The sequence below is a fragment of the Urocitellus parryii genome, chromosome 1 (assembly GCF_045843805.1).
Source record: "Urocitellus parryii isolate mUroPar1 chromosome 1, mUroPar1.hap1, whole genome shotgun sequence".
NCBI classification, from domain to species: domain Eukaryota; kingdom Metazoa; phylum Chordata; class Mammalia; order Rodentia; family Sciuridae; genus Urocitellus; species Urocitellus parryii.
The window spans coordinates 84,173,361-84,189,837 of NC_135531.1; the positions used below are offsets into that span (position 1 = coordinate 84,173,361).

Below are 16,477 nucleotides of genomic sequence, written 5' to 3' on the forward strand. Positions count from 1 at the left end.
AATGAGAATTTGCTATGTATTAACTTTCTCCTCCTGAGCGAGCTAGCAAGTTATGCGACAGACATGCTCAGACCAAATCCCCAAATTTAGAGCTTGCATAAACCATGGATTTCGCCTGCAATTAAGAAGACTGTAGCTAGTACTGGGTCTAAATGCACTTCCACCTATCCTATGCTTGTGATGCTGACTTGCACTGTACTATTCTGTTTCCTTTCTAATTCTTCACACTGTTTAGATTTCCCATCACTCCTCTATTGGTCCTTAGACGTTTCCCTCCATTTCTCTCCTTGGTTCTTATCCCTCAGAGTCACACAAAGGGAATTTTTATTCCTCTATGTTCTTTTTTTCTCCACTGCCCTATTTTTTTTTTTTTTACCTTTTCAGTGCTGAGGAGCTTGGGATAAAACCCAGGACCTCACACATGATAGGCAAATGCTTTACCATAGTGCTATATCCCTGGCCTTCATATTAAAATTTTACATCTTCCAAATATGAAAAAGTTTTAATAAGAATTTTGTACCTTTGCTTGTCAACACATCAATACTAAATGGGATAAAATCTGAAATTTGGATTTTTTCCATGTGGCAAAACATATTAAAATTACACATCACTCAAAACAGAAAATAAATATTTTAATGTACTGTTACATTCATTTCCATTAGAATATATTTATGGAACTTACACAGATACCATTTTTAATTGGCTATTCTTTCTATTTACATGTAGTTATTTACCTCTCAGAGGTTAGCAATTTAGGAATAATTATTAAAATAATAATTTACTTACATATTGGTTTTCCCCAAGTGCAGGATTAAATATCAGATACTTAATTTATAATCACATTTGTCAACACTTTATATTTTACCTTCTTATACTACATTAGGAGGAAATCCTTGGTTTTACAATGTAATGTCAGAATGTGCAAGTATTAAAAGTTCATTAGAGTAAAATTGAACCTCAAGTCATTATATGTCATAATAACCAAGGCACATCATTTTACATAGTTTTGTAACTGCAACATTATTATAAACATAAATGTCCTATGTAGGTCTTAATTTGGCTTATGATATCAATTAGCTAAAAAATTATTCATTAGCAAAATAAAGCTTTGAGAAAGTTATCTTATTTAAGTTAAATATATTTTAGTACTGTATGTAAAGTTTTAATATTTGGTAAGGAAAATTTATTCTTATCATCCCTTCTTTTAATTTATTCTACATACATTTTTGGTAATAGCTTCTATTTCCTATTATAGGGAGAATCTTGCCCTGGGTTATACAGTACAGTGGGTTATAATTATTTATGTAACTTTTATCAATTAATTAAACTTAACTTTCATGATATCTTTTTATTTATCTATAAAATAAGGGCAATGAAATACATATATTACCCCTAAGATCTCTTCCAGTTCTAAAATATAATAGTAAAGAGCCAAATTATATAAATTTGTACATTTATAAAAATGTACCTCTTAAAATGATTTCAAAATAGCCTTGTAAAATATGAATTTCTATGTTGCAAAACTGTCAACCACAATTTACTTTCTTACTCAGTTCTAAAATATACTTACTTTATCAAGTCTCCTTAGAATATGTTGAAATAATGTCAAAACCAAGATGTTGTATTTGAGCATTATAAACATTGTTGGTAATGATTATATAATTTTTTGGTTAACACAGATACAGCCCTCATTATGAAGTGAAATAAAGTCAGTGTTTTTAACTGAATATGTAACTATACCTGGAATTTATTAAATATCTTACCTTTGAGGACAATTCTTTTTAAATATGTTTAATTTCAGTGAAAAAGCAGAGAATCTTGATTAAGAACAACTTTAGGTATAAATAATATATAAACAGGTGTATTTTAACTTTAGGTTTAAGGAAGGGTCCTAGACAATGGTATGTTCTCTTGTTAGCTCTCCTTCCATTAAGTATGGTATCCTAAGATCACCTGTAGAGTTATTTATCAAAAAATTCTTAACACTGGTCAAATTAGACTAGGAGCAACACTATAATAGCACCACTGCTAGAACAAGAGAACCAGAAGGAAAGAATAAGTGGAACTGCAATGAGAAAATGAGGGAAAATCAGATACTGGTAACTTAAAGGGCCTTTACAATAATAAAAAGACTGAAAATCAATGCAGGCTCAAAATTCACTAAAATTATTTTGTTTCAGTTTTCAAATAAGGAATTTTAATGAGCAATCTAATGCTTATAAGAGGCACTATAATTCAGGCTTACTCACATTTCTATATAACATAATTTTTCTTATTAGAAATACGGTTTTGTGAGAAAAAAATTGTGAAGCAAACTACCCGAAAATTCAAAGGTTGACCCAAATGTAACACAATCCTGAGGCAATGTTGTAATTTATAAAAATATGATTTCTGTGGTTAACTATGGAAAGAACATTTTGAAATATTTTGAAAGCCCAATATGGCATTTCATGTTATTACATTCTAAAAAGCATTGAGTATTTCTAATCTCACATAGGGAGTAAGTGGCATTAGAAATTAAATAACACTCAAACAAAGACTATTTCTTTGATTTAGAGATTGGGATTCATTCCAATCCAGTGTTTGATTAGTTGATGTGCAATAGCTCGGCTTGGTGGCACAAAGAATGCCTGTTGCTTCCCTTTGGTCAGAACATCCACAACCTAAAATAAAGCATAATAAAATGCATTAGGATTTCAACACTGTAGCAGTTAAATACTATTTCCATGTTTATATAATGCAACCAAAATGTGATGAGTTTTATAGTGACAAAAAATAGTAGAATGTGACACCTATTCTCAACATGCAAAATTTAGTATTCATGTTTAGAATAGATGTCACATTCTACTATATTAAAATTTAGTATAGCATTTTTAATTGCTTCACTGAATAGTTTTTCAATTTATAATGTTCCAGAAAGGCACAGTTCCTTATGAAAATGAAGTTATGAAAAAACAACTTGTGCTTCATACTTAATTTCAAAATAAAGTCAACCTTTGGGAAATGTTTCCCTTCCCTTTTCTAAAGTTTCAAAACAATAAGCCATTCTCTACCTTTTGGGGTTAAGTATAAAATAAAATTAATTTTATGTGGACAAAGTTAGAAAGCATTTCAGGTCTACTATTGCAGAATGCCCATTTGCTTGTTTCTTTTTTTTTTTTATTATTGCAAGTACACTACTGCTGAGCCACAACCCAGTCCTCCATTTGTTTCTTATACAAATGCTTTGTTATATGCAAAACACAGAAAAGTAACATATTTCATTATAGTATTTAGAGATGTTTTAAAAAGATTTTGGAAGTGTATATTTGTTATACATAGTTATATCCTTTTTGTCCTTCAGTATATTTCAAAATAAATAGTTTTCAAACGCTTTAAGCATTTTTACTGATATTTTTTGAGGCCTACTTATTTTATGCTATGAACTAAAATATAAAATATCTGAGAATATATTCTTGTTTCTTATCTCTGAGCTAAAGTTTATGTACATTAAGTCCAGTGAAAGGTGTTATCATTAATTAGAAGGAATCATATCTGAAATTTGAAATAACATGGAATCATCATTACTAGAAAAATCACACAGAGTAAGTTAAAATAGGATACATTAATGAAAACATACACTTCCTATATGCAATTATCAATTAGATTGTAATCCATGAATAACAAGAAAGTGTGGATTCATTCAGCTTGTTGAAAATATGCTTCTTTGCTGCATGCCCAACCAATATTGTCAGGGAACAATCAATAGGAGAAGGAAATTAAATTGAACTTTACCTGTTCTCTAGTGAACCAGCGGGCATCCTCTATTTCATTCTTGTCAACTTTAATTTCTGTAGACACTGCCACAGCTAAACAACCAATCATTAAGGAAGACGGCATTGGCCATGGTTGACAAGAGACATACTGAACATGGCCAACTTTGACTCCACTTTCCTCTTCTACTTCTCTCCGAACAGCATCTTCTATTGTCTCCCCTAATCAAATGGAGCAAAAGAACAAGTTGCTGATGAACATGCTCTGGACATTTTGTGCTCCAAATGGTGCAAACATTTGAAATGCACTTTGAGGAAAAACCCAATTGAAAGATTGCTAATACTACACTGGAAGTGCAAAATTAAAAAAAAAACAAAAAAAAACTCCATTATTTTTAAAAGTATACGCCCACGTATAGATTATCAAACTGTCAACAAAGTTGTATATTTGTTGTCAGTTACATTTTACAAATAATAATTATAAAGTCTAAACCTATACATCACCTACTGTTAGCTAAGCATTATGCAAACATATTATCTCATTTATAGATTATCACCAAATAGTTCCAAATTATCTTTTATGACTTTTACAAATAGTTCTTTCTTTATTAAAATCTTAAAACTTTAAAAAAAGTTGTCAAACAATTACTGCAGAGAACTTTTTTCATCTCATTATACAAAAGATAAAATTCAATATTTTGTTGACTTGGCTATCATAAAATAAAATGATGCCTATAAATGTCCTTTATATTTCTGGAATTTATTGAAATTGAGACGTATAACAGAAAAAAATGCTTTTATTTATTTATTTAAAATTTATCTGTAAATTTAGAAGTTTTTTGTTATATATAGTAATATTTAGCTTTCTATTTCAATACATTAATAAATCTACACAAAAATTACAAACATATTTATCAAAAGAAAATACAGTTTTGGAGTAATACAAGATATCTGTAATATCATAATCATCAGAATTTAACAAATAATACATATTTAAAGATTACTAAAATCAATAAGGAAAAAGGATAAGCAACCAAAAAAATAGGCTATAAAAATCTAAAATGAAAAAAATGGATGTATATGCATATTTGAAAAATAAAAGCTGCATTAGCAGAGAAACAGAAATGCAAACAATGGCATACTATTTCATACCCTTGAAAATGAAAATCCTAACTTGGTGAAGATGTGGAATAATGGAACATTTCATCTGCTAATGGTGGGAGTATAAATTGGCAGCAACCCTTGGAGAGTAACTTGACAAAGTCTAGAAAAGGTTAAGATGCTCATGTATAGCTAGCAATTCTGCTCCATGTATATATTCTATGTAACTCTTACAGGTATGCATTAGAAGTATAAAAAAATTCATTGTAGTCTTGTTCATAATAGTAAGAACCTTGAAATTCACAGCAGAAAGGATGAGTAAATGGTAGCATATTCATATGAATATATATATAGAATGCTACCCAGCAGTTAAAAATTGACCTAGTACTAGTGGAAGCATAGTAATTAGGAGCAAAGACTCAGAAGTCAAACTGCTTTGGTTTGAATACTTTTCCTATCACTTACTAGTGATCTGCCTTATTGCTCTCATCTGTAAAATTGCTAGTATAGTACCTACTTTATAAAGATCATATGATTTAATAAACATAAAGCCTCCAGAACAGAGTCTGGTATTACATACTATTATAGTTTGATTTACCATTATTCCTTAGCAGTGTAGATTAATATAAAAAGTTGTGAATAGACATTGATTAATTAATTTATTAATTTATTTCCAAAAATCCTTACTGAGCTCCTGAGATATAGAAAAGATTAAAATAAAGTTCCTATTCTTATGGAATTGACATTTTAGTAAGAGCAGAAAATAAATAAGTAAATATACACATATATTAGGTAATGTAAAGTGCTGTAGGGAAAAATCAAGCAGGATGTTATGGGATTATGAATGTAGGGTATGGGGCCTTACTAATACATTAGGGGAAATCACGTAAGGCTTCTCTGCAAAGGTGACAGTTAAGTATAGTACCGAAGGGAGGTGTAAACCATCTAGATAACTTGGCCAAGATCTATATAAAATAGAAAATACAGCATTTTTAATAAACAAAATTATAATATTAGCAAAAATATGAAATTTATTTCATTTAAATTATATCATTAAAGTGATTAAAATATTTTAAAATATTCCAGTTTATAACATGATAATTTATTAGAGATTATATCTCAAATGCCATCTAAAATTTTATTTGGAAATTAAAAATTAAATGAAATTATAAAAATTATTCAGAAGAGGCTTACCAGGTTCAATAAATCCGGCAAGACAAGTAAACATGCCTGGGGGAAATCTTTTCTGCCTGCCTAGAAGACATTTGGTCCCATCTGGATGAATAACTTGCATGATTACTACTGGATCTGTTAAAAAAAATAAAAAATATCAGATACATGAAGGACAGGAAAAAATAATTTAGATTCATTGTGTAAAGTTACTGTTTGGCAGGATAACATATCTCTTGTAGAAACAAGACTCATCATAATTATAAGACTGGTTTTTTCTGCTTTGATGTGGCTGATCAGAGTTTCTTAGAGAAATTTTATAGAATACTGTTGGTATGCTAAAGGAAGATCATTTTTGTCCTCCTTCCCCCAATCTTAGTAACATCTATTTTGTACTTAGGGTAGTCTAGGAATATTATTATTATTATTATTACTATATATTTTGTAGTTGTAGTTGGACATTTATTTATTTATTTTTATGCAGTGCTGAGGAACCCAGTGCCTTGCACATGCTAGACAAGCACTCTACTGCTGAGCCACAACCCCAGCCCCAGGAATATTATTTTTTAATGAGAAAGAGTAGGTAATACATAGATAGGCATGGGGAAAAATTCAAATCTTACAAATTAATACAGTAAATTTCCCTCTACTTTGCATCCTAATCCTTTACAAATGTTTTTTTTTTTTTTTTAAAGAGAGAGTGAGAGAGGAGAGAGAGAGAGAGAGAGAGAGAGAGAGAGAATTTTTAATATTTATTTTTTAGTTCTCGGCGGACACATCTTTGTTGGTATGTGGTGCTGAGGATCGAACCCGGGCCGCACGCATACGAGGCGAGCGCGCTACCACTTGAGCCACATCCCCAGCCCCTTTACAGATGTTTTTGAAAGCTAATGTGGCTGTATGATTGGGTTTAAATTATTTTTTAAAAAAGTAAATAATAGTTCCTCTCTCTAGAAGTCATTGATCTTTACTAGATGATGATTGAGAACAAGGAATTAAATTTAAAAGGCTCTTGAGCAACAAAAACAGATGTCACTAAGCCATACATTTTACTCCCTGGAGACTTCCTCAAGTGTTGCTGAGTCTATCTATTTTTCTAGGTTTTCTTTTTTGTGGGGCTGACCAGAGATTAAATTCGGGGGTACTTGGCCACTGAGCCACATCTTCAGCCTTATTTTGTACTTTATTTAGAGACAGGGTCTCAGTCAATTGCTTAGTGCCTGAGGTTGCTAAGGATGGCTTTGAACTGGCAATCCTCCTATCTCAGCCTCTTTAGCTGCTGGGATTATAGGCATACACCACTGTGCCTGGCACTATTTACTTGGTTCTTGTGGTTTTAAAGGACTAGGTTATCAGATTTCCAAACCTACAGACACAAAATAGTAATTAGAAGGAAAGAAGGTACAATGGACACTAGAATGAGATGCTAACTCCTGGCTGTACTGCTTTGGTAAGGCCTCAAACAGGCACTGAATTTTTTTTTTTTTTTCTCCATAAAGGAGTCAGACTGGCTGACTTTTGAAATTATGAATTTCACATCAAATTCAAAATGATTAACAAAATTAAATGATTAATTATATATCATGTCTTAATACTGAAAATTATGAAAGTGCTTAACCACTGAGCCACATACCCGGCCTTTTTTATATTTTTATATAGGGATTGGGTCTTGTTGCTCAGGGCCTCATTAAATTGCTGAGGCTGGCTCTGAACTTGCAATCCTCCTGTATCAGCCTCCTGAGCCACTAGGACTACAAGTGCATGCTGAAGCGCCTGGCTAATATTTATATCCTTAATGGTTAAATCAAGCATATTTTAATAAACAGGTAAATCTTTTAGCACCTCAAAGAACTTGTTTTTCAAGAATGTCTAATTCTCCATGACTCCAGGTGGTTGAAATTTCACTATAAAACAAAAGGCTTACCAACTCTTGGATATGATGTATTATGAACGCCTTGAAGACTAGGACAGTCTTCTTTTAAACATACTCTCTTGTAGCCACCTTCTTCAATTTTAGTTGCACTTCCACAAGTTGGGCAGAACTTGTATCGACTGTGCCAGGCAAGGACAGACCTTGCTTGAGCTACAACCCCTTTCAAAAAGAAGCACCAAAAAAATGTAAACAATAAAAAATTGTAAACACACACACACACACACAACATTTGTTTTTCCACATTATTTTATATGTATTATAGTTGAACATGATGGTGGGATTTGTTGTTACATATCTGTATATGCACACAATATAACAATATATTTATTTGGCCAATATTATTCTAGGTATAATGTCTTAAGCTATAATAAGCATAATTTTCTGAATATCCATGTGATATTCAGAAACAGTTTTAGTATTTTTTATTATGTTAGTATTTTTTCTGTTAATAGTTGTTTGGTATTTGTTTTTATGTTATGTTAGTACATTTTTTGTTAATAGTTTTTGTTTCTATGATGTATATTTTCTTTTGAAGTAAAAGATTTAACTTTCCAGATAACAAAAGAAAATTGCATTTAACTTTCAACCACAGCAACAAAACTACAAAGAAAGTTCCTAATGTCAGCTTGAATTATAAAGGAGATATCAGTAGAAACTTATCTCTACTCTCCTTCTTGGTGACTAAGTTAATGCTGGTCCATGACATGGTAGAACACATCCTATTTTCAACTGGAGACTCCTTATAGTATAAAACACATTATATTCACAACATTTGTGGTTAATGACGTTTATAGTATGTACATTTTGGCTGTAACCTTTACACTGGCACATCAGAAAGAATTAACATGGCCTGACTCAAATTATTACAATTGAGGCAATAAAACTAGAAACTACATTTCAAATGACTGATAAATTTTCTTTTTAAATTACCCTTAGTTTTTGGAAAAGGGAACACAAAGAAGTAACTGTGTTATACAGCAAGTTAGTAAGGTCCTGAGTTTCCTTACTTGTAAAATAATTTTAAAAAAAAGAAATTAGGTCATTTATAATTTTGAACTTAAAATTATACATATAGAAAAAAAAATTATACATATAGCTTCAAATAAGAGTTTTTTTTCCCCCCTCTCTTTTTTAAAGTCAACTTTTTCTTCAGTTTTAGATAAAGAATAAAACATACCACACCAGCCTTTAAGGAAGTATCCAAGGTCTACCATATCATGTAAGGGAATGTGAATATTAATAATTGATCCCTTTCTAACCTTTTATTAAATCTTTAGTATATCATAATTTGATTTCTGTTCCTTCCACCCAACTGATATTCCTCTGGTCAAACTCAACAATAGCTTCATAATATCAAAATCGAAGACATTTTAAAACAAATTGTCTTCATTTTACTCAAATTCTCATCAGGATTCAACATATTTGAGCTCACCCTTCTTGAAATATTCTTTCTTGGTTTCTAGGAGCATATTCTCTTGGTTTCTTCCTACCTTATAGCCACTATATCTCCTTTGATGACTCTTCTGCTTAAACCTGACCTCTAAATTTAGGGGGATTTAGGTATAATTCTGAAGCTTTTTTTCTTCCTTGATCTCAATCAGTAATCTCAGTAATTTCTTTGGACTTAAATATCATCTCTGTGTTGACAACTATCAAATTCGCCTCTCCAGTACAGCCCCCTTCTGAGTTTCAGATTCCAATATCCTTCTCTAAAATTTAACATACACAAAAGTACACTCTTGATTTATTTCCTCCAAGTCTGTCCTACCTTCCTTGCTCTACCTATCACCCATTATTATTAATCCATTTTGCTGTTGTGCATAACTAATTAGAATTTTAAAAAAGGAAAAAAAAACAGTGACATTACTATATATCAAATTACTCCAGTCTCCTAGTAGTCATTCATGTTCTTTTTCTTATTATATACTCCATACTCAATCCATCAGCAAGTAGTACTGATCTTATTTCCAAAATATGTATCTTAAATGTACCTTCTTTTCTACACCTCTACTGTTAGCTCTTCCTTCCTTGGTTCCTTGCTCTTCCTTTCTTTTTTCAGTACTGAGGGGTACTGTATCACTGAACTATTTATCCCCAATCCTTTTTTTTTTGACACAGGGTCTATTATGAGTTGTACAGAATTGTCTTCAAACTGTGATCTTCTGGTCTCAGCCTCCTAAGCCGCTACTATTAGCACTTTAATTTGTGCCTGAGTCAAGGGCACTTATAATAGTCTCAATCTACAGATAAAGCTATCAGTCCTACCTTCAGAATATCTCAAACACTCCCTTTCTCTCCATCTCTACTGCCACCATCTAATCTAAGCCATTGGTCAAATGTGTTTGTTATATTGCAAGCAATCTGTTATCTGGGCAATACTTAACACAGGACTCCTAACTTCTACAGTTTAGCTATATATCTATAATTCATGCTCTACAAACACACTAATATGAGGTTTTTCTTTTAAAAAAATAAAACACACAAAATGTCAGGTTAGAACATTTAAATGGCAATTAGAATAAAATACTACTTCTTATCATGTCATAAAAAATCCCCAGCGACAGAAAATAATACAAAAGAAAACAGTTGAGATCTGTGCCATCATGTTCAGTGTATAGCAGGGGCTGAAGAATTAAACACTAAAGAATGAGAAGCAACCATCAGGCATTAAGGTTAATTCTGAGGAAATATAACCAAGTGGTCTAGAGGGAAAACTTTGGAAGTTTCTAATGAAGATAGCTTAGTTTCATGCTTAGTAGAAAAAATGTGCCTCCTGGAAATTGCAGATACAATTTAACTCCATCTGGTAATAACCTGGTTTTTCTAAAAACCAGATTATTACCAATGCAAGCAAGCAGTATTCATTTCTTACCAGCTTCTTTTTCTTTCAACTGTAGGAGAGCTGGCATTGGAGGATGAAGAAAATAACAATTTTCATGTCTTTGCTTAAATTCTTCAGCAGCAATAGGGTCTATACCTAGTGCAAACCAGGCAATCAATCCATCTTCCTCTTCTTTTGGGACTTCTCCATCATAACTGCGTAGCTTTTTTTTCATTTCAAGTTCTACTCCAAGGAAAATCAAGGTGATCTTCTCAGGCTGAGTCAAGTAATCCTTTATATCTGTATGGTTCAGCTGACAAAGTCTTACTTCTGGCTGTTGAAAACTTTCTTTATTGCCACCTAGAGTAACCAAGGGACTTAAATCTGAGAAAAGGATATAAACTGTGGCAGGATGGCTTTCTTTAGCTAGCAGCCAGTCAGAATTATTTCTTTTTTCACTTTTCCGGTCCAGTAGTGTTCTGCTAAAATAATTTTCACATTCTTCTGCTTCATTGGTTAGAAACCAAGGCTTTTTCCCACCTTTAGCATTAGCTAATAAGTTGGCTATATGTTTATAACCCCAAAATATAGCAATATCTAGTGCAGTTTGTCTTGATTTATTGACAGTTGATCTGTCACACCTACAGATGAAAAAAAAATTGGAGAGGAAAAATAAAATAGAAAGTAAACATTTTTCTGGTAATTATTTCAATAAAATATTTCCAAATACACATTATAGCCTCTCTTTAATGATTTTATAGATTATTTCTTTCTTTTGGTACGCAGTTTTTTTATTAGTAATGTTAAAAAAATCACTTAATAATTATAAGTAATGAAATAGTAAAGATAGTGGACATTTACAATTTCTGGATAATTACTTATAAAAAAGCATTAGTTTTATGTTCAATAAGGATAACAATATTCTAAAGTCATTGGTAGTCATAATGAGATTTGCATTTTTATTTGTGAGAAAAAGATTATGCATAAATTTGCTTTACTATTAAGAAGGAAGGAATTTTATTTCAATAATAAAAGTTACAGCTGGGGATGTTTTCTCAGAGGACGAAGGCTTACTTGGCACATAAGAAGTGTGGTTTAATTCCCAGAACCAGGAAAAAAAAGAGGTTAACAGTTTTTAGTTAGAAATTATGCTCTATTCTTGAATAACAAACTGGTCAATGTATTATTTACTAGCCCAGTAACATAAGTTCAGCTACAAGAAAAGGAAATATGTAACATAGAAATTTTAAATCACAAGTCCTTTCAGGTAGTAGAAACTAAAAATGTTTACCCTTTCTCAAGCAGAAACTGAACAACATCTGGGTGACCATTCCTTGCAGCATACATTAAAGCAGTCCAGCCATTTTCAGAAGTTTCATTGAGTAGAGATGGAGAATGACTGAGTATTCCTGTTAACTTGGCAATATCTCCTTCAGCAGCTGAACTGAGAAATTCGGAAATTATTTCCTGTTTTGGACTTCTTTTTATAGAAGACATTTCTTCCTTAAAAATAAGGAAAATAGGGGGAAAATATCATTTGCAATTGGTTTTTGTAGTGATGTAGGAACATTATCTGAGTGCTAATGTTAGAATAATGTAATAGTTTTCAAAGCAATATATTCTTCAAAAGGTAATCAGTAGTCAACTGTCCTTACAGTACACAATTCAAAATTGTTATCAGTGAGAACTGTAATTCAATCCATATGTCCTCAGGAAGGTATATAAAATAATGTACGAAGAGTTTTAGTAATACAAGAGACTTGGGAGAGGGGGCCAGTAACCTCACAAACAAGAGAAGGTATCTGAGGCAGATCAGAGATTTCATTACAGTGAAGGGACAAGAAAGACAGAATAAAAGCAGACAAAAATAAAAAGAGGTTTTTAGCAGATGACAAATAGTAGTGTCTGATTCTATGGTATCAGATATAGGTCTTTGCCCTCAAAGAAATTATGATCCTATAATTGTTCAAAAGCTTTCTACATTTCACATATAAGCAATTTACTGCTTTACCTTACATGATTAATTTTGCAATCCATTTGATAATGACTTTGTTTATGCTATGAAGTAGGCTAGATTAAGGTATTTTGTATTTGAATAGATAATTTATATAAATCATTACTATTATTTTGTTGTTAATTTTTCCCAGTATTAAGGGCTAAACCCAGGGGCACTTTACCACTAGGCTACATCTGCTGCCTTTTTTATTTTTTGAGATAGGGTCTAAGTTGCTGAGGCTGGCCTTGAACTTCTGATCACCTTGTCTCAGCCTCCCAAGTAGCTAGGACTACAGGAGTGCACCAATGTGCTTAGCATCTGATAACTATTCTTGAAACTACCATCTATGTCTAATTGCACTTCAGTATTATCTTTGTCACAAATTAGATGACCACAAATTTTTGAGTCTATTATTGGACACAAGTTCTGTTAGTCACTCTGGTATTCTTGAATCCCTGAATCTTTTCAAATCATCAACTTTGCTTTTTCTTTCTGATGTTTCAATGGAGGGCAAAAAAAAGAGGATTTGCCCCATACTTCTTAATAAATGCTATCTAATCATGAATTACATGTGGCGGGACACATACCAAGATATTTTCTGTGTAAAATGGTTCATGTTTCAATTGTCTATCAAATTCTCAAAGCATTTTTTAAGACATATTTTTTTCTATGAAATGCTATTAAAAGATTTGGAACTATCTGAAGCAATCAGGCACTTAGGAAAAAGAGAATAAAAGGTTATATATAACACATAACTTTTGAAAGCTGTTGTCTCTTAGATTCTCAGACATCAGTCTACCTGATCAATTCTGTAGTGCAGTATGAAAAAGTTTAGGAAAAAAATGAGCTAAAGGTGAACTTTCTTATTTTATAACTGTATAAATCAGTTAAAACTGCTCACAGGAATGAAACAAACTAATATTTAAAGTCTATTTACAAATTAATGATATCAGAAAGCAATTTTTTTATTTCTTTTGTTTTACCCTAGATTTACCCTCCGATACTTGATACTTTCAATTGAAGTTTCCAAATGTGTTTAAAAGTATTATGAATAACAAAAGCTATAACTTTTCAACATTTTATTTTTGAGCACTGCTGAACAGACTCCTGTGTGGTCTCTATTCCAAATAGCCTTAAATTTATTTTCCATAATTTTTTTTTTCAGTTTCTTCAGCGAGGATTGGTTTTATTTCACTGTCCCCTGTTCTAAGGTCATGGTCATTCCCTCATCCTCCTCACAGGCCACCAAGGGATTGCAAAATTGACCTCCAAAAATATAGTGTCATTCACTATCACTAATGCAATGTTTATGCATACAGTATTCTCTGGAAAGAGAAAGTGAAAAAAATATACCCTGCTCCCCTTAGCTTTTTCAACAGAAAAGTCATCTCGAAATAGTACCATTTCTCATTCCGGAGAAGCACAGAAAATCTGACATCCAGCTCTACTGCTTGATTTACCTTTTCATTTCTTATTGACACGTCCTGTAGAAGGTAAGGATTTAAAGGCAGGATAAAGTGCTGCCCTTGCATTCCAAGAAGAGCATGAACTATTCTGGGAGGTCATTTAAAAGAATCTTAGATTTAAATGGACTTAGATTTTAATGAAACAAACATCCACGTTTACTAATGTGTAACCCGGGTCCCAAGGTCATATGGCTCCAGTGGGACAGAGCAAGACCTCATAGATGGCTCTATTACTGAAGTCCCCAACCATTATTTAACGAATTCCATTCCCTGGGCAGTCAAGACAGTCAATTAACCAATTAGGCAAAACCCCAGCACGGCCTCTCCAAACGGAGATGGTTTATTTTCTTGCCACTACTGTGAGATTCCGTCTTAAATGTGAAATCACATCCAAAGTAGCGTTACTTTTACCCCATCTCAAAACTTGGGCTGGAAGATCCACCAGCCACTGGGCCGTCTGCACCCCCCGCCTGGTTCCGGGCCCCGCAGCAGCCCGGGCCGGGGCTCTCGCGCAGGCGCCCGCCAACCCAGCGCAAGGTGCGCCACACGACCGAGCTGGGGACCCGGGGAACTGGTCACCGCCTCCAGAGGGGATCCTGGGGTCGACTAACTCGCCGCTGCTGCTACTAACCCACGGGTGACCTGAGTAGTGGCAATCAGGATACAGTAGAAGGACTAGGAAAATCCAGCTCTCACTTTCCCCAGCGCCGGAGGCAACCTTCCCTACTTCCGGCGGAGGTCCGGTGTGCTCGCGCGGCTTGGCGGGAGTTGTAGTTTAAAGGTCACTGCCGTGAGTTCCGCATCGGGGGCGGGGCTCCGGATTGGAGGCGTGAGCGAACCGGGCTGACGACTCCGCAGGTTGTGGGTCCTCTCTTATTGAGGTGTGGATCGCCCAGAACGGGCTACCTGAGAACTGTAGGTCTGTAGAAACGGTTTTGTTTTCCAGTATTTCCCAGCCAGCTCCCCAACATTCCCTCAGCCAGTACAGATCAATGCATTTGAGTTTTTCAAAGCATTTTGCGTGTTATCTAAACCTGGAATACTGGCCGAACCAAGTTACTTAGGTCTTGGCTGCTGTAAAATCTCAGTTCACCTCACGTGGAAAATGGTACGGTGTTCTAATGTCTACCGCATTCAGTAGCCCTCTAAAACGTATGTATCAAACTCCCACAGTACCTGCCTCCTTGGCTTGTAAGGTTTAACTAGAATATTGCATGTAAAGCTTTTCGGAAAGTAACAAGTATAGAACCGGCACCCACATTACAGTTATTGTTGCTGTTATTTATGTATTTCATTTTCTGTGCTTTCATTGCTGCCGAACTACGAAATTTTTGTTAGTTTGAGATTACAAGCTTAGGTACTCCCAAACCAGAGGTTGTTCTTTGGCAATCAGCCACATCCATAAGGGTCTTTTAAGATCGTCATTGCTTCCTATCCGGATTTTACGCTGTGGAAGCTCCTTCCCCAAGGAAAGCCGCATATACCCGCTGATAACGTTGTTTTCCTAACTGTTCTGTCCTTTCTCTGAGTAGTAATCTTTAATGATTTCAGTGATCAGATAGGAGATCAGAAATACTACTTAGTTATCTCACTGGAATACCCAATTTTGTATTCAATGTGTTAGATAAATTACATAATGAACCCTCATGAATTAATACTCTAGCATCAACAATTATTAATATACAGTTCTTGCAGCCCTTTGGATTCTTTTGAAACAAATTCCAGACACTTTATTATTTCATTGATAAATACTTAAGGATAAACTTCTTGGGATTATTAATATATATCTAAAGAATAAGCACTTTAGAATATAATTATAGTATCATAAGTATAACTTAAATTTTTAACAATTCTATCATATGAACGATATTCAATATAACATTTACAATTATGTCATAAACTTTGTTTCCTGTTGTTTTATTCAAATCAGGACCTAAAGTAGGTCTCCACATTAAATGTTATGTTTTTAAGATGTAGAATCCTTTCATTCCTATCCCCCAGCTTATTTGTTGAATTAACAATGAATTATAGTATTTTCCATTTTCTGAATTTTTTAGGTTGTATTCATATAGTGTACTTTCTCCCTGTATTTCTTATAAGCCAGTAAATTTACAGAAGTCTTTAGATTTTGTCTTATTTCTTATAGCCTTACATTAATAGGTGTGCAATGTATGGTTGTGATTTTTTTTTTGTTCTGCTGTAATTTATCATTGGTTTCATATGTTGTCAGCCTGATAA

At 33.2% G+C, this 16,477-nt stretch overlaps 1 protein-coding gene across 4 annotated transcripts; it reads right to left on the reverse strand.

Annotated features, from left to right (window-relative positions):
* Positions 1-611: 611 nt before the first annotated feature.
* Positions 612-14,965, reverse strand: Nudt12 (nudix hydrolase 12). 4 transcript variants are annotated; one of them, XM_026395040.2, is made up of 8 exons: positions 14,871-14,965; positions 14,234-14,327; positions 12,069-12,280; positions 10,829-11,418; positions 7,948-8,115; positions 6,048-6,161; positions 3,775-3,974; positions 612-2,663 (listed from the first exon to the last, which is right to left on the reverse strand). In XM_026395040.2, the coding sequence occupies exons 2-8, from the start codon at positions 14,303-14,305 to the stop codon at positions 2,553-2,555; spliced, it is 1,467 nt and encodes a 488-aa protein (XP_026250825.2). In that variant the 5' UTR covers positions 14,306-14,327; positions 14,871-14,965; the 3' UTR covers positions 612-2,552. The 4 variants fall into 4 exon arrangements, with proteins under 4 accessions (XP_026250825.2, XP_026250827.2, XP_026250826.2 ...); XM_026395042.2 differs by lacking the exon at positions 14,234-14,327 and having other exon boundaries at positions 12,069-12,276; XM_026395041.2 differs by lacking the exon at positions 14,234-14,327.
* Positions 14,966-16,477: the final 1,512 nt, after the last annotated feature.